The 21,235-nt window shown below is 36.0% G+C and overlaps 4 protein-coding genes across 9 annotated transcripts; 1 reads left to right on the top strand and 3 right to left on the bottom strand.

Moving 5' to 3' along the window:
- Positions 1 to 95: 95 nt before the first annotated feature.
- Positions 96 to 7,316, bottom strand: ndc1 (NDC1 transmembrane nucleoporin). 2 transcript variants are annotated; one of them, XM_084411814.1, is made up of 18 exons: positions 7,134 to 7,316; positions 6,772 to 6,892; positions 6,143 to 6,244; positions 5,847 to 6,021; positions 5,369 to 5,498; positions 4,510 to 4,618; positions 4,368 to 4,419; positions 4,146 to 4,278; positions 3,960 to 4,052; positions 3,508 to 3,589; positions 3,264 to 3,428; positions 2,881 to 3,141; positions 2,300 to 2,412; positions 2,014 to 2,064; positions 1,414 to 1,477; positions 1,219 to 1,319; positions 953 to 1,113; positions 96 to 796 (listed from the first exon to the last, which is right to left on the bottom strand). In XM_084411814.1, exons 1-18 carry the CDS (start codon positions 7,170 to 7,172, stop codon positions 733 to 735), a joined length of 2,016 nt encoding a protein of 671 aa, XP_084267940.1. In that variant the 5' UTR covers positions 7,173 to 7,316; the 3' UTR covers positions 96 to 732. The 2 variants fall into 2 exon arrangements, with proteins under 2 accessions (XP_084267940.1, XP_084267941.1); XM_084411815.1 differs by lacking the exon at positions 2,014 to 2,064 and having other exon boundaries at positions 7,134 to 7,312.
- A 399-nt stretch (positions 7,317 to 7,715) lies between these two features.
- LOC311292701 (uncharacterized protein) lies at positions 7,716 to 8,884 on the bottom strand. The gene has a single exon (XM_084412481.1). It carries the CDS (start codon positions 8,772 to 8,774, stop codon positions 8,028 to 8,030), a length of 747 nt encoding a protein of 248 aa, XP_084268607.1. The 5' UTR covers positions 8,775 to 8,884; the 3' UTR covers positions 7,716 to 8,027.
- Positions 8,885 to 9,400: 516 nt separating this feature from the next.
- On the bottom strand, positions 9,401 to 15,031 carry yipf1 (Yip1 domain family, member 1). 5 transcript variants are annotated; one of them, XM_084411201.1, is made up of 10 exons: positions 14,792 to 15,031; positions 13,856 to 13,965; positions 13,454 to 13,503; positions 13,112 to 13,266; positions 12,944 to 13,024; positions 12,592 to 12,679; positions 12,400 to 12,516; positions 11,660 to 11,826; positions 11,323 to 11,505; positions 9,401 to 10,495 (listed from the first exon to the last, which is right to left on the bottom strand). In XM_084411201.1, exons 3-10 carry the CDS (start codon positions 13,485 to 13,487, stop codon positions 10,403 to 10,405), a joined length of 918 nt encoding a protein of 305 aa, XP_084267327.1. In that variant the 5' UTR covers positions 13,488 to 13,503; positions 13,856 to 13,965; positions 14,792 to 15,031; the 3' UTR covers positions 9,401 to 10,402. The 5 variants fall into 5 exon arrangements, with proteins under 5 accessions (XP_084267327.1, XP_084267326.1, XP_084267329.1 ...); XM_084411200.1 differs by lacking the exon at positions 14,792 to 15,031 and adding an exon at positions 14,042 to 14,191; XM_084411203.1 differs by lacking the exon at positions 14,792 to 15,031 and adding an exon at positions 14,042 to 14,152 and having other exon boundaries at positions 13,454 to 13,573.
- On the top strand, positions 14,148 to 17,806 carry lrrc42 (leucine rich repeat containing 42). Its single transcript, XM_084411198.1, has 7 exons — positions 14,148 to 15,040; positions 15,551 to 15,682; positions 15,824 to 15,942; positions 16,793 to 16,878; positions 16,978 to 17,091; positions 17,210 to 17,288; positions 17,426 to 17,806. Exons 1-7 carry the CDS (start codon positions 14,607 to 14,609, stop codon positions 17,704 to 17,706), a joined length of 1,245 nt encoding a protein of 414 aa, XP_084267324.1. The 5' UTR covers positions 14,148 to 14,606; the 3' UTR covers positions 17,707 to 17,806.
- The last annotated feature ends 3,429 nt before the right edge of the window (positions 17,807 to 21,235 follow it).

Genomic DNA, 21,235 nt, shown 5'->3' with positions numbered 1-21,235 from the left:
AACTGATGTGCAGCGCAGAATACAAACAGCGACATCTGCTGTATAATCGGAGGAACTGTGCATTTAGAATAATCTGCAAAATTTATCTGCAGCCATTTGCATGACATTTTAGAAAAGTTTATTTTTAATTACATGAAAGAAAAGATTTGATATTTAACCAAATAACCCAATCGATGATCTCTTGGCAAACAAATACCATGTAAACCAGGTTAATAAATGGAGCATAGTGAAAATTCATGTAACGCAAAAGGTCCTTGATAATTTACCATCCAACCAGAGTGCTGTTAAAAACATCACAAACATAGAATGTGAACAATGACTCAAATGGAAAGTGTTAACCCCTCATTTTTGTTAAAGGTAGCATACTAAAATCTAAATATACTGAAGATGAAAAGTGATGACATCTTAAACATTTCCTCAAATCCCCAGCATGATTTTGAAGTCCAACAGACTTCAAATCTCATCACATTCTAGCACACAGGTACATATACACAAACAAAATTCCCAGGTTATGGAATTGTGTATGAAAGCTGTAAATGTTTAAGTTACTGGGATCTCAAGGGGAAATACAGTGCAGCACCAGGCTGTAAAGCGATATACTTTATAAGGCTTTGAGTGATGTACAGTGCTAATCCCCCAAATATCAGACCTTTCAAAGCAGCACATTGTCTCTTTTCCCTCCGGACACACACATATTCAAAGACATCTGAGAGGACGAGGTTGTGTGGTGCACTATTCCTTGAATTCCAAGAACTGTTGAAGCCTTTTTCTATGTTCTGATGAAATATTCACAGCACTGTAAACAAAGAAAATTAACAATAAGATTGAGCGTAAACATGCACCACTGCACTGTAAAAAAGGAAGATAAAGCTTTTTATTAAATACAGCAGGTTCAACTCTATCCCGTTTACGCTTAGCAACAATATTACTACAAAAAAATGATGCGACTTACTTCAAGTGCTCTCCAAAAGTGGTAGTTATCTTGTAGATGGCCGTCTTTAGCGCAGCCCTCAGTGCAAACCTTAGAGTTTTGTAAGTGGAATCACCCATACTGCAGATTGTCCTTGCAGGTTTGCTGGAAGCATGTGGCAGTTTGAAGTGTCTGTCAACAGCCTACAATTAATAAGTAAGATTAACCAAATAAATCAGACTGTCCCCATTTTAATTCATAGGCTCATCACTTTTAACACTTAAATGTCCAAAAATGACTTGTTTTACCTCCAACAAGACAACTAAGCAGCTAAGAATACTAGGTAATGTAGTCTGCACCACTCCAAACTGATCCTCAGAGAAAGAGGCCGCCACCAGATGAGACAGTCCTAACAAATAGAAATAACAAAAGACTAAATAAATCATTCAAACAAATAAGCATGCAAGATGGCATCTCTTAAAAATGAATCACTAATTTCTGACCTTGGAGAGCCCAGATATGAGCCTGGCTGTCAGCAAACAGAGCTTGGCTAGAGGCTTCTGGAAGCTGTTCAATAGAAGAAATTTTAATATTGAAAAAGTAAGATTTAATTAAATTGAGTCTGAAATAAATTTCATACGTGATTTGATGCATGCAACCTATACAAACACGCACTGTATAAACGGATTAAAATTATTTGGAAGCCCTTCACCTGACAATCTCAGTGAGAGAAACAACACTGGACTTGACTAAACCCCAACATACAGACCCAGTTTATCTACAGTTGCTCTAATAATGGCATTATAATGGATGGATAGGGATTAAACAGATTTTGTCAAAAGTAAAACTTTTAAAGCATAAACTGTAATATGCCATGCATTTATTTAAAACTGTGTGTAAAGTGGGTCACTATAATCTAACACTACAACTGACCTACAGAACTAGAAGGACAGGGGAGACTAATGGTGTTAGTGCTAATTTAAACATGGGCAGAATCTAGACACATGCATTAATGATTCCTGCAACTAAAAATCTGTTGTGGGGACATGCAACATGCCTTTGCAGACACATCCTCCATTCAAGTAATGCATGCTTAACCTTACCTTGTTAAATAAATACACTATCAGCACCCGCTTTGCCAAAAAGCTTTTAACCTGGGCAGAACAATTGAGAGTATGACAGGAACATTTGTTAACAGGTGTCTCTAGGCCATGTCACGGTATCACACTGTAACGTGAACTGGCTTCTTTTTTTTCCAGCAACCGAACTGGACACCCAAAAGCTTGTAATTTCAGTTCCTATGGATACACACACTTGGAAACCAAGAAAACCTTATGAAATAATAAAGGCTTCATTTACAGGTCAGTTGGAATTAGATGAAGATTTTACCTGTTCTCTCCTGTTCTGCATCCACTGGGTCAGGAAGCTGGGTTTCTGATTGGCTGCAGGAGGACTAGGAACGGTGGCTGGGGAGGCCAGAGGACTACCATTGGTTTGTGACTCTAAAATGAAAAAATAAATAAGCTAGGTTATATCACAATATGAATGAAAATTATTGTCCACAAGTGTGTAAATTTACAAAAACACTTAAGTCCACAGAACCACATGAACCCCAATAACATGACACTTACAAATACATAATGCAATACCTTTTAAATAGTTATAATAAAAGTCTAATAAAATCCTATATATTTTTTAAATAAATAAAATTAATAAGTACTGATACTAATTTTAAAAAAAATATATATTTTTTCTCAATTTATTATAGATTCATTTAAATTTGAATATTTAGTTATAATTCAATATGAATTAAATAATTATTTCTTAACTATTTTAATTATCTATTATTTAACAATGAAAATAACAGAAATAATTATTTTTCATTGTTAAATATTAGCACATACATACATACATACATACATACATACATGCATACAGACATAGAGATAGTTTTAGTTAATCTGCCTCACCTGTGGATGCACTCCAAAGTTTGGGGCCCCTCCTCATGACGTGGGGGCTTTGTACAGTACCAAACCAAGGAGAATGGGGTTCCTGTTGGCCAACCAGACGTCGGATAGCAGGAGAAGAGAAAGGGCTGTCCATGTCTGGGGTGAAAGGAGCCGTCAGAGCGCTGTGCGCACCCCCCACCGATGACTTGAAGACTGAACCAGGGGTCCTTAGCGGGACACTGAGTCGAGGACTCTCAGGAATGTCCTCTGTTCCTGACATCACTACAGATGAAAGAAAAAATAAAAATCACCCTCTCTGGAGCAGTTTGATGATTCCTCTAACATGTCACCAAGGGCAGTGCTGGACATTTTGCCCTTGTTGGATTTTAACCAAGCGGCCTTACCTGAGCTGCTTGAAGAGGCTGATCTGATGTCACTGCTGGCAGATTGAGATTTGACTCGGCCATTAGAGGCAACCGCATCCTGATGAGCCACCAGTCTTTGAGTCAGCTCACTCAGCAAAGACAGACATTCCTTACTGATGGCATTCCAGTTATGAGGGTGACCACCTTCATGTACAGGTTACATTAGTTTACCAGTGATGAAAATGAATAAGTTTAGAGTTCTTTCAAAGTTTTTAGTTTGTACCTGGCTGACTCAGACTGAAGACTTCCAGTCTACGTGAGAGAGAGTGTTGCGATAACAAAGCCAGGTCTTGCAGAGCCAAAAACTGTGAAACAAACAGTTAATCAGTTGAGGAACTATAAAATCTGCAAACAAGTATCAATAATGACATTCAGGATTCGTTTTGACCATGATTTTTCCAGTTGGTAATAACAAATATAACAAAATATCAAAAATTCGATAGCAAATTCTCTCAATAATTATTTTACTGAGGTTGTACTTACAAAAATAAATATTCAACATAATTATAGTTTGCAAAAAAAAAAAAAAAAAAAAAAAAAAAAAAAAAGTACATTCACTATAGAAATTCCCAAACCGTAATATGTTATTTATTTCCATTAGCCTAGAAATCACAATTTGAAAATTCCCTGACCCTGGAAACTGAGTTTTTCTGAAAATGAAGGAAGAAAACTGACCTTCATGACTGAAGTGTTCTTCTCAGTCAAAACTTTGGGCAGACACTGCTCTGCATCCTCAGTAAATGTGGACTGCACTGGAAAACTGTAGGCCTGAAGATGCACAACAAGCCACGAATCATTTTCAAAACAGGTACTAGTGTAATGCCAATTGCTTTGATACATCCAAGAATCAAACCTCTGTACCTCTGTGACATAAATCCTGAAGAGAAGCACAGTGAGGTACCAGGTTAGGTACAGGAAAGTGCCACTGATCGCCAGGTGGTAGAGGAGGGAGAAGTCTAGAAGTCCAGTCAATGAATCTAGTGGTTGGAGAGAACTAAAGTAGCAAAAGAGATATAAAGATTCATGAATATAGGTTGATTTTACTATATTTATAAAATATTAGTAAACATTACATATTCTGACCTGTCTATCTGTAGATTAAGTGTGCTGGCGATCCAGGTCTTAGGAACATAACCTAAAGAAGTTAAAACAACATTTAAAGAGAATCCAACAGGAAAATAAATGTATTTTAGAGTATGTATCTCTGATCATCAATGTAACTTACCAAAAAAGAAATAGAGAGCAGCAAAATTCCTGGCTGAATATAAGGATTGAATAACACTGCCCTTCACCACCGCTGGTAGACAGCCCTTGAACCGTGGATATTTGTATTGCTTCACCACCAATGTGGGAGAGACAAAGGAGTTTTGCATTGATAACTTATTATTGAAAGCATTAATGATTCAGCTAATTCTTATTCAATGCTTCTAAAGACTTTTGCAACTATCAAATCTTTAATGAATATGAGACAATAGAAATAGTGGTGGACTGATATATATCCAAGGCCGATAAATTGGCTAATATTTGGTATTTTTTTAAATTACCAGCATTGGCCGATACATTTTTCTGTTTGGCCGAAAAGAGTCAAAAACAGGACTTTTATTTTGACAGTGTTGTGAACCTAGCGCCCTTCTCACAGACAGAACTGTCAAACAACTGTAAATTAAGATTGATTAACCTTTGTCTCATAACTGAAAGGCAAATGATTTACCTTTTTCACTAACTATAGCAAAAACGCATTTATATCATTTAAACAAGTATTTGAAAGTCTAATAAATAATTGGATTACAGAATCCAAAAGTTTCTATCTAAAGTAAAAAATTATATTGATTCATATGCAAAATATTTATTTATTTCTAAATATTTTACTTAATATTATGTAAACTAAATATCAATTTAACGGCAGCAATTGTTATGCATGTGTTAATTACAATCTTTAAATTAAATAGTCTGATATATCTCATATTGGCCATCCCGCTCTCTAAGATATTGGCATAGTACAATAAAAAATTTAAAATAAATTCCATATCAGTAAACTACTATGCATGACATTTAGCAAATGATCTGAATAGACAAATACTTACTTGTATGGGTTGAAAGGACACATAGTACATATTTTGAACCACTCCCAAAAAACTATGACTGTATCCCATGAAGGCCCCAGCCAGGAGAAGAAAGAGATGATACTCATTCAGACAGGTCACGAATTCACCACTAGAAAAGTCCACATAAAATAAAGGACAGTCATTCCAGTTATTGGTAGAAATTGCAGAGTAACAAAAACACTTGTCATTAAAAAACCAAGCGCAGACAGAGAATGCATTTCATTTGCAATGTAGAGGTGCACTTGGCCTATATTAGGGTAAGAATGACCTCCGGTAATTTTGAGATAAGATTACACAGTGTTAATTAAAACAACTTAAGATATCTGTATGTGTGTCAATCTCTTCGTCTGGGGGCGAAAGAACCGCAGCGCCTAGAATACAATTATTGAAACATGATCCTCTGCGCATGTCGACGGATCAGTGAATGTGGGACGAACAGAATCAGGTCATAACCCACCTCTCACTTTGCCTGCAGGGAGTTCCAAGAGTGCTGTAACGTCCACCGATGGTAACAGAAGCACACCACATTACCAGCATGCCCATGGTGCAGTAGACCAAAGAATGGACACACTGTCGCGGGTGGAGCACTGTCCCCAGAAGAGCCATACGTGAACACCGAATGGAAGGAACCACTTAGAGAAACACGAAGCGTGAAATAAATAATCAGCATCATGTGTAATTCAATACAAAAATTACAAATGAAACCATTTTGCACATTCATGAAAGACAAATCTATTTAGTCAATTTACTCACAAGTGTAGAACTCCAGGTTGAAAAAGCCAATCACCAGAACCACTCCACACAGCACGACAAGGGAAAAGATGGTGGTTGAGGCCGTAAGAAGACTTGTGCATTCTGAAAGCAATGTTTGAGATGCTGACTAAAGGGAAATTTAGATATTAACCATATAAAGCCAAAAAAATACGGCCCTCTAGATTACTGACATTATCAAAACATTGCTGAAAAACCTGTTGCACAAAATCTACTGCATGCCTTCTGTCATCTGATTGAAGATGCATACTTTTTTGGCAAATAAAAGGCATTTTAGTACGTGTATTGTAAAAAACGCTACGCAAATAAATGTGAATTTGCATTTTTATCAGGTTTTTTTCCTCCTAGTGTGAGCTCCATTTCCTCACTATATTATACTATATGGGCCATAAAAGCCTGTTCGATCAAATATGATACAAAACAAAACAAGTATGCATTTAACTTAAAATAAAATGTATTTCACATGTCAGGCTTTACGAGGTTTAGCACATTGTGTATGTTTCTTGAGGTCAGAACTACTGCTTATATAAATAATGAATTCACACTCCAGCACTTCCCGGTATCAGTAACTTCTTGTAATTATGCAGTTTGTAAAATGATCTTTTCCTCACCTGAAATCCATTGGATGGGGTGAAACAGGCTGAATCTACTCAAGAGCACAAAGACTGCAGTTGTCACTGGCAAGAGAAGCACTGACCAAGCAATACTCGCCACCGCCCTCCATATTACAACCTGAAAATAAAGAAGATGAGAATTTGGTTTTGTACAGGCGCATTTCATACACCTTCTCAAAGACAATCTTTCTACGATTATAATTTTAAAAGTTAACTCTAATTCATTACAAATAACTAATACAATGTAATACTCTATCAATTTATCAGAAACAGACACGAGAGCACACAAAACTACCAACCAAAGTTGGTTGGTTACCGTCCAGTTCTTTAAATACGGTTTATATTTAACCAGTCCTTACCTTTTTTATAAACCAACAGTTCTGCTTGAGCGAAAACATTTTGTCATGCTTGTTTCAGTTCTGCATCACTTGAGTAAAATCCATATCAACATGGCAAAAGTGAGGATAGTACCCGCGCCACTAATTCGAAGGACCTCATAAGGACCGCTGCGAGTGCGTCCGACTTACTGCCTGAGTACAATCACACTTATAGCGATAGTTCGCCTAAAAATTTAAATTGTCTCATTATTTACTCACCCCTCATGTAGTTCCAGACCTGTATGACTAAAGTTCTTCTGTGGAACATAAAAGAAGATATTCTGATAAATGTCTGAGAATTGCGTTCATATTCCATTAATGGAAGTCAATACAAAAACTTTTTGGTTATCAACATTCTTCAAAATATCTCCTTTTGTATTCTGCAGAGAAATAAAGAAATCATACCGGTTTGGAACGACATTTTGGGTCGATTTTCCCTTTAAACACTGTAATTCTAGGCGCAAATTAATTATCCATTCTTTTACTTGATTTTAAAATATAGTGGAGCATATTTTTTTTATCATTATAAATTAATTAGCCTACATATAGATTAATGACTTGTCCTATCAATTAGCCTAAATTATCCTAATTAAATAGAGGAAAGCTGAATAAAAATGAATACATTTTATATTTAATGTTAAACAGTAATTCATTATACACAATGTGAGCATTACATCAAACAGCAGTCTAAAAAATGTAATAATGAACCAACACATAAGAAATAACTCTGGTAATTACACAGTGAGTCTTCAGATATGCTTCTATCATGTTATTTCTTAATTATTTTTTAAAAACAACATGTGTTTTATAGAATTATTTAGAGCAGCCTAATGATGCGTAGACAGACTAAACAAATGTTTCATGGAATAATAAGTGTCAGTTGTGTATTCCTTTCGCTTCATTCTGAATTAACGCGTTTTTCTCTCGATGGGTGCCGTTTGCTAACGTGATGCTGCGTCTCTCCAGATTAGTTCTGCTTTTGTCGATCTCTCGGCGGGTCTTGGTCTCAAACGCATTAGTGGGTAATATCTGGGTTGAACTGATGGACATCTCCGTCTGGATGCCTTTATGCACCACCGGCTTTTGTCCGGGTCTCTGCGGTATCACGGGCAGGGACAGCTGTTCCCGCTGAGCCTTCTTGTCCTCCCAGAGCTTCAGAAGACGCCGCTGATTGTTTGTCATGTCCTTCAGGTTCTGTTGCAGGGAATGGACCTGGTCCTCCAGTAGAGTCTTTGAGGTGACAGTGTTCGCCAGTTCAGATGTTAGTTCATCAATGGTCAAACTTAACTTTCCCGCTTTTTCGACAAGTGAACTGCACTCGCGCTCCTTCTCGTGCAGGTCGTTGATTATATCCTTGGTGGTTTTACCGTGAAATTTGGGACTGGACTCTAAACCAATTTCAGCCCTCAGAATCTTCACTTGTTTCCGCAGCTCCTTGTTGTCCATAGCCAATTGCTTGAGTTTCTGTTTGAGAGCTTCGGTTGATCTCATTCGAGACTCATATTGTCTCATTTTCTCCCTCATCACATTCTCGCGGTGCAAAGCATCGTCTCTTTCTTTACGGCACTTTTCCAGAAGCTTTGAAGTTTCGTATTTGGACACCTTTTCCGCTTTCCCAGCCATCGTTCATTTGCAGTCTTAAATGCAATATTGAAAATGCATGTTCCTTGATACAGGTCGTCAGGTCAAAGTCTCTTTAAATAGGGTTGCCATTTGCAGGTCATTAAAATAACAATGTCAGCAGATACCTGTGGATTCAGAAATAAAGCCTCCTTATTTTTAATCCACTGTGTAAAGGGAAACAGTGACTTGTGAAGCTGACATTCCTCCACAAAGGTTATAGGTTTGGGAGGCAGCTTCGGTGTAACTCTAAGCTAAGGCTAGAATGACCATTAATTAGGACACACACACCACACATTGGCACCGTTTCAAGTGACACAAATTTTCTATTTTGTTAATTTGGAAAATGTAGCTCAGCCATTTCATAATGCCAGTGCCAACTTAAAAAAAATATATATCTAATTAATCTATTGACAGTGATGAACGAAGGTTAAAAGTGCACTGCTGATGGTACCCGGAGATATACGAAACTTTGCACTGTATCAAATCCTGACATCAAAGACAAGATAGATGTTATCTATGACAATAAACCTTTGTTTGTGAATCTTGATGATGATCAGAATGAAATTCTATGATCTGCACCAAAACTACTTGGCTCTCAATATCACAATTAATCATTGAGACATTATAAATGGAAAAACAAAACTTTATACACTTAACATATGCTCACCACTTTGTTGTGTATTTATATGCATTTAATTTTAAATGGGGGAAAAAAACTGCTAAATATTTTTTTCAACATGACATCTTGGAATACATTTAATTGTTCTAGGCATTTTGTCTACAAGTATCTTGTTCAAAGAAAAGAGATGGATTTGTTACAAATATATAATGTAAAAAAAAAAGTAAAAAATCAATGGCCATCTTAGAGAACTGAAAAAGTTTGTAAAATATTTAAATAAACTCTTGCTTTGACTTCCAACTTCATTATAATTTAAATATGTAATCAATTGATGTGAGTACGTATTGTGTTAAGGACATTTATAGCTTATTTTATTTTTCCATTCCTTTTTTCTGCTGACACTAGTGTTTTAAAGTGTTAAAACATTTAAAGTACAAGTACATGTCTCAAAGTGGTAGAAACAGGAGAGTGACCCTTTTGAAAACCATCTCAAGCTCAATTATCACATACATATTTAAACAACATCTACACAGTATATACACATCCTCTGCTTTGTAACAGTAACGTGTCAGAACCTCAAATCAGAAAACTTCTAACATGTTGTAGATGATTATCTCAAGGTTTGGCTGCTCACCTACAAACATAAACCAATCAAAATGAAGACTTCACCTTTACAGAATATACAATGAAGAAATCCAGACAGCCCACAATCGAATTATCAAGACACCTGATTCTCTCTAATAAGGCGAGAGGAGAAGCTGCAATTACAGAAGAATAACAGTTTCTCAAGGAGCACAGATTATGTACAGGAAGTCTTGTCTAATGTTAACATCTTGCCAAATGCAATGTCATGTTTTCCCATTAGCAGCTACAATCAAATGACTTGGCTCATTTAAAAGTGCTGGCATTTCTATACCATTTCATCATTATTAAAACAGTTCAGTTCAACATGAGAGTGCCACATCATCACTGAAGTCCTGTATTTACCCAAGGCTGTCATTCAGTTTGCCTATGTGGATGATAAAGTGCTGTTCGTTCTCAATGGCACATTGTGATCCTCTGATGGATCCATCTCGTATGTAGGCCTACTGAAGAAACATGCCTGAAAAAAGAGAGAGGACACAAATCTTTCAGACTTTGACAGCACTTTTGTTCCTTAAACTCCGCTAACATGGCATTCCCTAATTAAATGAATGTAATTGAAGGCACATGATAGCCATAAGGATATGGTTCTGCTCACAAACTGGCACGTTTCCAAAGCCAGTCAATGACTATTGCCAGTGTTTCCAAGAACACAACCCTCCACTGGGAAAATACATTTGACACCAAACCGTTTGATCCTTTAACGCTACAAAAAGCAGTGCCGGAGTTCTGATGTTGAGCTGCTACAGCTACAAACTTTACTGTTATAAAATAACAGCATTTTTTTTCAGCACTCAAAAGATGCCATTTTAATCAAGTTAAGTTTAATCCAATATATTTTAAATAGTACATAATCATACGCATTCATATTAGGGATGCAGTGATATTAAAACACATACAAGCCAGTACTTATGATCATGTTATAGCCAATTTAAAAAAGAAAAAGTTTAAATGCTATCATTCCATTTAGACATTACAACATTATTATTTATAGTATGAAAGATGGATATTTTATTTTGATATTTGCAAAAGATATGTTAAAGATTAAACATTATTAATAAATTATAAGGGGCTTAAAAAAATGTAGGCTACTTATGTGACAGCGAAGGTAATCTAAAATGTAAAAATAGGTAAAACGAGTATGCACAACTAAATACCCGATATGGACTGACACTGCTTAATTAAATGTTGTGCATCCTGAATATGTATATTATGTAATAATAATATATATATAGTAAGAATCACATTCATTTATAATGTATAAGGAGGATTCTTGGAAAAAGGTACCTTGCAACCAACCGCAAGTAAGGCGTGAAGAATCACGATGGTGGCTATAATGGCTATGGTAATCCTTGGTTTATCGTCCCTGATGGCTGGCCAGAAAGTCATTACCAGCACAGATCCTGAGAGACACAAAGCTACCACGATGGAGAACCACCTCAGCCCTTCATTTGGTATTATCCACAGTATCTGTTATTCACAAAGGCACACAAACAAGTAAATAAACTGTTACACTGTATCTGTAATAACAGAGAATGCTTGAAAACAAACTATCAGATGTGTTAATTATGCACAGATTAATGCATTATCATATTAATGCATATTTTATGATTGTACTACTCACCACAGCGGGGATGTAGATGGAGAGCGAGTAACCATAGACACAAACTATCTGCATGAAGGAGTAGGACACCAGGCTTGTGATCTTCGTATTTCGCCAGGTGAGAAAACCCCATAGAGCTAAAGGCACTAACCATGCATAGCTGTAGATTGCTGTGGCTGCCATGGTTACTGGAAAACAATCACCAAAACAGGGTCATTTTTTTAGGGTGAGTGCGAAGGGTCTATTTTGCTAATTTTCTTTCTTTATTCTTTTTTTCTTCTTCTTTAGAGCTATTAACAGCATAATACACTACTGTTCACACGTCTGGTGTAGTTAAGAAAAAAATTTCAGAAAGAAATGAATACTTTTATCCAGCAAGGATGCATGAAATTGATCAGAAGTGAGAATTTATCAAATATAATATATAATTTAAATATTCTTTCTATTCATCAAGGAATCCTGGAAAAAATTGTCACTGTAAAAATATTAAGCAGCAAATCTTATTTCAACATTGATAAATTAAGAAATGTTTCTTGAGCAGCAAATTAGCATATAACATATTTAAAGGGACTTACCAACCCCAAACTTTGAAATGGTAGTGTATCTAAACATTTAATCTTAAACATTAACGTGTCCTATGTCATTTCTTCATTTCTGTTAAAAATGTAACCGTGTATTACATAGTTTTGTTAAAACTCGAGAAAATGCTGTTCATTTTCCTGGCCATAAAACAAGATTATTTCATACAACATATCTCTAACCTTTCCTGAAGTCTGGCACATATTTGTGCTTCGGCTGACCATGGTGCACCAGAAAACTGGAGATGTTTCCACTAATAGCGATGGCGAAAACAAGAGTTGCACAGATCCAGAAAGGTCCTAGAACATATTCAAGTTTTAATCAGCTTTTTTCTCTTTGCTGTAATCAATCAATTTTAGTTTAATTTAGCTTACCATACAGGTCTGGGTTACTCCGTACATAGACCTCGACAAAGTTTTTCCCAGGCCAAGGCAGAATTGAACCAACTATTCTGTTCTTTACCTATAAGTAAACAAACAGACGTTATTTCTGTCTTATCTTGACAGCATATTGTTGCCATCTTTTCAGTCACTTCACAAAATAATCGTTCCATGTGCATGAGTACTGCTTGGATTTAAATAACTGAAAGGGGAAAACAGCAGCAATTCATCTTTTAGCCAATATTTATTCTATATTTCTGAAATACAGAATGAATGCTTTTTAACTGTTTGATGAATCGCTGTAGTGCGAGCGGTGAATCCTACAATAAAGATTCAGCTGGCTGACCTGATAGCTGTCCACATCGAATAATGTTTGGTAGAACTCAAACGTCCAGAAAGGTGCACTTTTTTTTTCACCTGACAGAAGCTGTTTGACAAAGCAACATATATTTTGAGTCAATACCTCATTTGGGGAAAAGAATATGTCAGATTTTCACGATTCTGTTCCATTTACCTCAGTTTGGTCATTGCTGTCCAATGGATCAATCTCTTCTTCTTCAGGGGCAGTTCCAGTAGCTTTTCGTTGTTTTCGTGATTTGACGGGGTCATCGATGGTCACTGTTGTGGAACCTTGGTTACTTTGAATGAATCCTTGATCATCTTCAAATTCTAGCACAATATTGAAAATATTTTTGGATAAATTTCAAGAGCAATAGGCAGACTCCACAATATCCTATTTATTATTATGCTAAATGAACAGTTTTCATTCATAAATAAATAAATGGTAATTATTTATTTCGGGTGATATTTTTGGTATTCCTTTTTCAAATATGTTGTTAAATGTTTGGGGACTCACCTTGAAATTCCAGATGAAAATCAGTATTTGCCATCACAGGTCTATGTGCTCTGTGAATGAAGGCATCAATAGAAGATCGATAAGTAGACAAGCTTTAGTTTATGTTGTTGATACTGTAGGCTGTTAAATGGATAGTTAAAGCAAAATGACAATCATTTACTCATTCTGTTTTAAATCAGACTTTATTTATTCCGTGGAACACAAAGGGATATATTAGGCATAATGTGAGGGACTGACAGCCTCAGTCACCATTTACTTTCCCTGCATCTTCTTCCCACGAATGTAAATAATGACTGAGGCTCTCAATATTCCTATTTTTTTTTCTTTTGTGTTCCTCGGAAGAAAGTAATAGGTGAGTACATGATGACAGAACTATCCCTTTAAGTATTAAGATGTACGTACCACATGAACGATAGATGACTTATTGGTGTAACTGAAGTGTCCTGATCACATGTATAGCAGGATTGAGACACTGTACAACCTGTTGACAATCAGACGTATGCGGATATACACTAGAAACACAAAACTGCAGTTAGAACGTAACAAATTGAGTTAAAAAGTTGCAGTCTCTCAGATGCCTTTACATACATGTAAGTAACATTAACGTTATAGCAAAACAAGACTTCTAATGTTGTCGTCGTGTTAAATAAACTTCTTAAAGGTTTCAGGAGCTTAAACTTTGCTTTGAAGTTGTGGAAATGGAAACGCGGAAATAAATAATCACAGTGACGCGTAGCAAAATAAAAGTTGTCCATAATGAGGCCTTTCAAATTATTTTTAAACCTGGTGTTTTTCACCTTGTGGTTCAGTGGAAACATCACGTCAGAGTTATAAGGCACCGCAGGAAAAAGAATGAAGGTAAAAGACTCAGAAGTCACTTCAAGAAAGATTTTTAACTACTGCAGTTTTCTGCGAAGTACAATGCGAGTTTAAATACATTATAGTGTAAAGATTTCAGTAAAGACTTTTATTTTGGAATGCTCGTGAAACTCGACACAGAGGAGGGATGTTACTTCAACAGCCCGTCGCTTTTAAATCTCTTTACGATTTCCAAACTTCTCGATATTTCCGACAGTATACCCTTGAATTTAAAAAGACAACCGAATATTTTGGACATTAAACTCTCGGTTTGTGTCGAGAGGTGGTACGGAGGATGTATTTGAGCGAGGATTGCGGCGCTGTGTATGTCAGGGAGAACGGAGAACTGCGATATGTCAGTGCAGACAAGAATGATGCTCCGCAGCACAGACTCTTCAACAGAGACTTCTCTTTTCAACTCTGCATCGACACTTTACCCTCCGCCAGCCACACAAAGAGAAGAGACCACTTCATATTTACCTACAACAAGGAGGGGAGTCTGCGGTACACGGTGAAGTCTTTATTTGACATATCATTACAGTTCATCGCTGATCACATTGAGCATGTGGACTCGCTAGTCGGTTTTCCTGAGCAAATGGCTGATAAGTTGTTCTCGGCCGCCGAAGAGAGACACAAATTCACTGAGCCACAAACTGCACCCAGAGCACTGCAGGTCTTCTGTGAGGCCTATGGAGAGCTGGTGCTGAAATCCCTGTGTTTGAGAAACAGGTAAGTATTAAATGTAAAAAAAAAACAACAAAATCAATCAATCAACTTTTAAATGCCACGGACCCCAAAAATCCTCCATCCTCAAATTTCAAAGCCACCTATTTATTTATTTTCTTGTATAAAGGCACAATTTAAATTGTGAAAAATGTATATTATAAATATGTTTAAATATTATTTGGAACATATTTAGTTTCTATTAAGTTGATAAATAAATTAGCACTGTACTTACTGTTAGATGCATTATTTATTTATTTGCTAACTTATATACCTATTTTCTGATTTTGATATTTTAATATTTTTTTAATTATTATTATAATTATTTAAATCTTTACACTGTTTTTCTCACTCCCTTGCGGCCCCCACTTTGAAAACCCCTGAAGTAAACAACAATATGACTATATCTCAAAACCTAATGAAAGGTTTAGAGACATCCAAAATGCTGCCTAGGTAGGCCTATATACCCGTTATAATCAGAAACTAGCATTTACGGCAGTATTATTGTCTTTTCAGGTACCTTTTGATACCTGAGAGGTTGGAAGAGATCAGACAGTTTCAGAGTCTGGAGTGCCTGGACCTCTATGGATGTAGATTAGGTGACAACCATGAGGTTTTTAAATACATAACCTCTGAAGCTCTGGCTAGGTATGGATAACGCATAATTGTGTACATTGCATAAATAAAAGATACATTTCAAATGATTGCTGGGTGTTCAATTTGTTCTAGTTTGTGATGAATAGTAAAATCACTTTCTTTTTTCCCCTTACATTTCCTTTTTTTCTGTAGTCTTGTGAAACTTTTCATGGGTGCAAACTGCCTTTCTGATGCAGGCCTTCAGAGGCTGACTGCGCCGGTGAGGGTGATGAAGAAAGGCCTAGAAAACCTGCAGCTTTTGGACCTCTCTGGTTAGTTAATGTATTTGTATAGTCAGACACTACCTTTCAAAAAAGTCAGTAAGATTTTTTTGAAAGAAATCCTTTTTTTTTTTTTTTTGCAATGATGCTTTGAAGGTGTACTGTGTAATTTTTAGCGGCATCTAGTGGTGAGATTGCGAATTGCACCCAAGAGAAGTTACGGTGGCCGACAGGAAAATATGTCGTCGTCAGAGACAGCAGAGAGTTAGTAGCCAGTTAAGCAATGAGGTTTCTTTACAAAGATAAATTAAGAAATTAGGTTTACTTAATTATTCAGTAAATCGATATGTTATTGCAAATATTATTGGTACTTTTTCATCATTGTGTCAGTGTTTTATTCGCTGACTTTAGCTAGCTTCTTTGCACAAAGAACAACATAGTGACGAAACGCGTTTGTCCGTTTAGGGCTACTGTAGAAACATGTCGGTGCATTTCAGTGTAAGGGGACCCCGTGGTGTATGTAGATAGAAATGGCTCATTTTAAGGTAATAAAAACATAACTGTTCATTAAGTAAGGTGTTTATACACCACTGAAAACATAGTTATGTATATGATATTGCATTTCTGTCAACAGATCCTCCTAAATATTACACAATACACCTTTAAATTGATCAAAAGTGACAGTAAAGACATGTATAAGGCTATAAAAGGTTTCTGTTCCAAATAAATGCTGTTCTTTTAATTGAAAGTATCATGGTTTCCTCAAAAATATTAAGCAGAAAGAAATGTCCCTAATCTTTTGAAAGGTAGTGTTACATAATTATTTTCAGGTGTTTTATGCACAATAAAACATAATTCTATGCTAATTTACACTCTTGTACTTCTGTTTATTTCTTAACAGAGAATCCCATCACCGAGAAAGGTCTTGGATATCTAACGTGCTTTAAAGCACTACAGAAACTAGACATATCTAGGACGAATGTGACGGTAACAATTAAAAAGATAACATCTATGAGTTTCATTAACTTTGTATGAACTGCTGAAGTTTTAAATGAGGTCTTGTGTATTATTAACAATCTTTTTTAGGTGAATGTGTCTTTGAAAGGATTCCTCAGAATGAAGATGAGAATGGTCCTCTCAGAGACCCCATTGAAGGAGTTTGGACACTCGGATTGCAACACAGAAGGCTGGGCTGAACAGGTAACACATATAAGGTTATATAGTATCCGTGATGGATGGGTAATGTTGAATGTAAAGTTGTGGTGTTAGAGGTTTTATACTGTGCCCTCTCTGTATAAAAATTTACATTTTTAATCAGGTAATAAACCAATGGGAAATTACAGCTTCAGAAGTACCAAAGAAAGACTCCAAACCAAGAACAAATGCTCTCCGTTTCTGTGAGTTTATTCATTTTAGCTACATGTTCACTTTATCACACATTAATTATTATATAATATTAATAAATAATTAAAAATAATTCTAATATTAATAATAATAATTTGTATATTGTAATGATTTTAATTTTGTTCTGTAGATGGAAGAGAAAAGTTTGTTCGAGAGACATTGAACTCCTGGTCTGGGACAAGTGCCACCACAAACAAAGACAAAGTTGTGCCAGTTCACTTTTATACGGTTGATCTCTGTGACCTGAGCTCAACAGCAGAGCACAACACACATTCATCAGCAGTGGCAGCAGCACACAAGGGAAAGAAGAGGAGACTATCAGAGGAAGAGCAAAGTTCAACTCCTATGGCAAAGCGCCAATCCTTCTCAGCTCTGTCTGCGGAGGACTTAGATCTGTTAAATAGCTATTGAGTGGACACACACATGTATGCAGTGCATTCCTCTGTGAGGAACATGACACTGAAATGCTTTTAGTTTGGATTATTTACAATTAAAAACAGCTTGCTTTTTATTTTTGTACTGCAATCTTTTATTTTCTCTGACAAATTGACTGGCTGCCAATCATGGGTATATTTATACAAAATCATTGAGTAAATCACTGAAAGTCGACATGAAACGTTAGATGCAATAGCCTTTTCTTCATCGTGGCATATCCATGTGCAACGGCCTCCCGAACAAGAAAAAATATATATAGGGCGGGACTTGATTTTGTCTATGGGGAATAGAGTGGTGCAGGGATGACATATTTTTGTAGGCCAATCCAGAAAGTAGCATCAACCTGGTTCCCTCGACAAATTTATCAAATGGCTTTTGGATTATTGTTGAAAAAAAGATCTGTGACTTACAAAATCTTAAGATTCTTACGTATTTTGTCCATCATGATAAACTTCACAAATTAGCACAACAGCTAAACATAGGCTATAAATAAACTACACACCATGGTTGCTTGACTTCAACGTCGCCATCACTAAGCTTCCGACAACTCTTTCTATAAGAACATTTTCCCTGAAAGTTTGAGGTATAATAGTTTGCACAATTATAAACGCAAAGAGGCTTTGACAAGTGAGTAGATTAGTTTATCTGTTCGATTGATGACGTTTACTGTCCCTGACAACCTTTGTAGTCCAATTAGCCACTTGTTAACAACTGCCTTTTTCAAGACATGTTAATGCTTTAAAAAAAATCTCAAGAGGGTATTAATGATGTATTTTATGTCTTAGATAATATCTTGAGCTTTAGTTCACCACAGACCTTATTTCAAGCATTTAACTAAAAACCCATTGACTTCAGGAGGACGATGGAACCGGAAGTGTTAAAATGTTTACTCGTTTCTGGGTTTTGGCCTATAAAAATACGTTATCCCTGCAGCACTCTGTTGATTGGATGGTTGAGGTTTGCTATTGCTGTGATGTCATTGCTTTGATGCTATTGCTGTGTCAGGTTGCCCCACCCTTGCTCCAGTAAACACGTCATCAGAGAAGAGAAGAGATGTGACTGCTAGAGGGAGGGGGGGAGTTAAAGACAACAAGGGCATGCATTTTAAAACAATGATGTGCATGGACAGATCATGTATAATAAATAGTGCAATATTCCAGAAATATATATATATATTTTATATATATATTATTGAAGTCAATGGCTACCATCATTTGTCTGGTTACCAACATTCTTAACAATATGTTTTGTGTTCAACAGAAGAAACAAATTCATACAGGTTTGAAACAACTTAAGTAAATGATGACAGAATTGTAATTTTTGGGTGAACTAACCCTTTAAAGCTGGAATACACTACACAACTTTTACAATCTGAACAGGTTTTATTATAAAAATCTGCTAATATTAAAATCTGAACAGGTTTTAAAATACACTAACTGACTTTGTAAAAATGGACACTAAAAAACACTACCAGACTTTCAAGTCGTTCTGAACACAAGTTCCCATGTCTGAGAATGATGTCACAATTTTCTGAGAAATCTGTCAACTCAAAACTGAACATTTGGGAACTAGCATTGATTCGTCCAGACTGCAAATAAGGGCAACAATTTGGACCAAAGTTGTGTAGTGTATTCCAGCCTTAAAAAACAAAACAAATGACAAAATAGGACAAACGGTAGTGTGAACACATGCCTAGAGTCAATGCTATCAGACAACACATCTGACCTCAAAAACAAAAAATGTCCAATAATCTATTTTGGTACATTGCTTCATTTTCAGAAATCTTGGTATTTTTAGCCTGATGCAGATGTACAGGATACATTTATTTGATCAATTATATTGTGAAATTACAGTATACATTGTTTTCTATATTTCATATTATCAGTGTTGAAAACAGTTGTGCTGATTCTTTTTTTTTTTTTTTGGAAACCATGATACAGTTTTTAGGGGTCTTTGATGAATAGAAAGTTCAAAACAACAGAATTTATTTGAAAAAGGTAGTTGTATTTAACATAATAGCTTAAAATAGCACTTAGGCTTGATAAATTTACATTCTGTCTAGAGAAGGAACTCTCAGTTAGAGAAGTATGTCTTACCCTCCTTTTCAGTTTCAGTTCTCTCTGGGTTATCAGACCATCTCAGTATGAAAAGTAACAATAATTATCAAATAAATTCTATTGGTCTATTCACACAATACAGAAAAATAGATAATAGAATAGATTCAATTACCTGTCATTAAAGCGTTACGTAGGCTAATTTCCTCACCCGAGGTTGTGTCCTGTTAGGTTTAATTTTTTTAAGCATTTATAAAAATAAAACAATATACTCTTCTTGCATCTGATATTCAAAAATATGGTCCTCAGAAGGCTATACAAATGGCCCAGGAGTGCTCAAGGGAAATTCTGGAATCCCTCGTCTCTTCTGTATATCTATATCCTTTTGAGTGATTTGATGAGTGATTTACATAATATAGTATGGTTTACAATCAAGTTGTTAATTAATGATCAATATTTTTCCTCTATACATTATATGAGTGTGATTACCAAAAATGTTCTTTTCATGTATTCTTTAAAGGTGACTGAGGGTCTGGCCCATGCCAGGAATGCAGTGCTTGCTCATTTAGCCCAGCTTCCAGAGATGAAACATGGATTCGTTTCGTTTGAGAAAGGTCTTCAACATGTGTTAAAAAATATACCTGCTCTTCTAGCTCACCGTGACAACTATAGGTCACAAGGGTCATTGGAACCAATAGTTTAAGTGACCATTTCTTAGCATTTACTTTACTGTTCTATATTAAAGTGTCCTCTCATTGAGAGAAAGAACATGTTATCTTGATGTTTTGGGAAGAGTCTACTGTTTATTGTTAGAGCCAACCAAATCCAACCTTGAAGGAGCGATGTCTCTCTGTGTGTGTTAGTTAGTATTGTTGGTTACAGGTTAAGGAACAGGTTAACATTTTTGTTGGTTTGGCATTATTGGAGATTGACTGACTTGTTTTCTTCAACATGTGGGCGCCTAGACACTTGTGACCTCGGAGGGACACTCGTACCTAACTCAGGGTCCTGGTGGCAGCCATACAGACTATGGAGATGTGCTACTGCCAATCAGTCCATGTGTGGAAATTGACTATGTTTATCTATTTCTTAGCCAATCAGAATCATTCAACCTTAAGTAATGACGTAGCTTATTTGTAAGGAGCGGCCTACGAACTCCTTGTGAGTCTTGAAGCGGACTTCTGCAGATGAAGCTACCAACTATCTTCAGTTGACTGCACTCATTAATCTTATCTGGTTCTGGGTCTTTATCTGTATTATCCCCTTACAATAGTAACATCATTAGCACTTATGCATAATCTTTGTTTCCGGCGTTGACATGCCCACACAAACAAAAATCATATCAGTTTTGACTAGTCCAAACAAATGACAAAATTCACAGCAAAAACTATGCTACTGCAATTACACAGGATACACTAGATATCAGATTTTTTTTTTAAATAGAGACTGAA

The sequence above is a fragment of the Rutilus rutilus genome, assembly GCF_951802725.1.
Source record: "Rutilus rutilus genome assembly, chromosome: 6".
In the NCBI taxonomy this organism is placed as follows: domain Eukaryota; kingdom Metazoa; phylum Chordata; class Actinopteri; order Cypriniformes; family Leuciscidae; genus Rutilus; species Rutilus rutilus.
The sequence above is the reverse complement of the archived record's forward strand: the minus strand, read 5'-3'. Positions and strand labels throughout refer to the sequence as shown.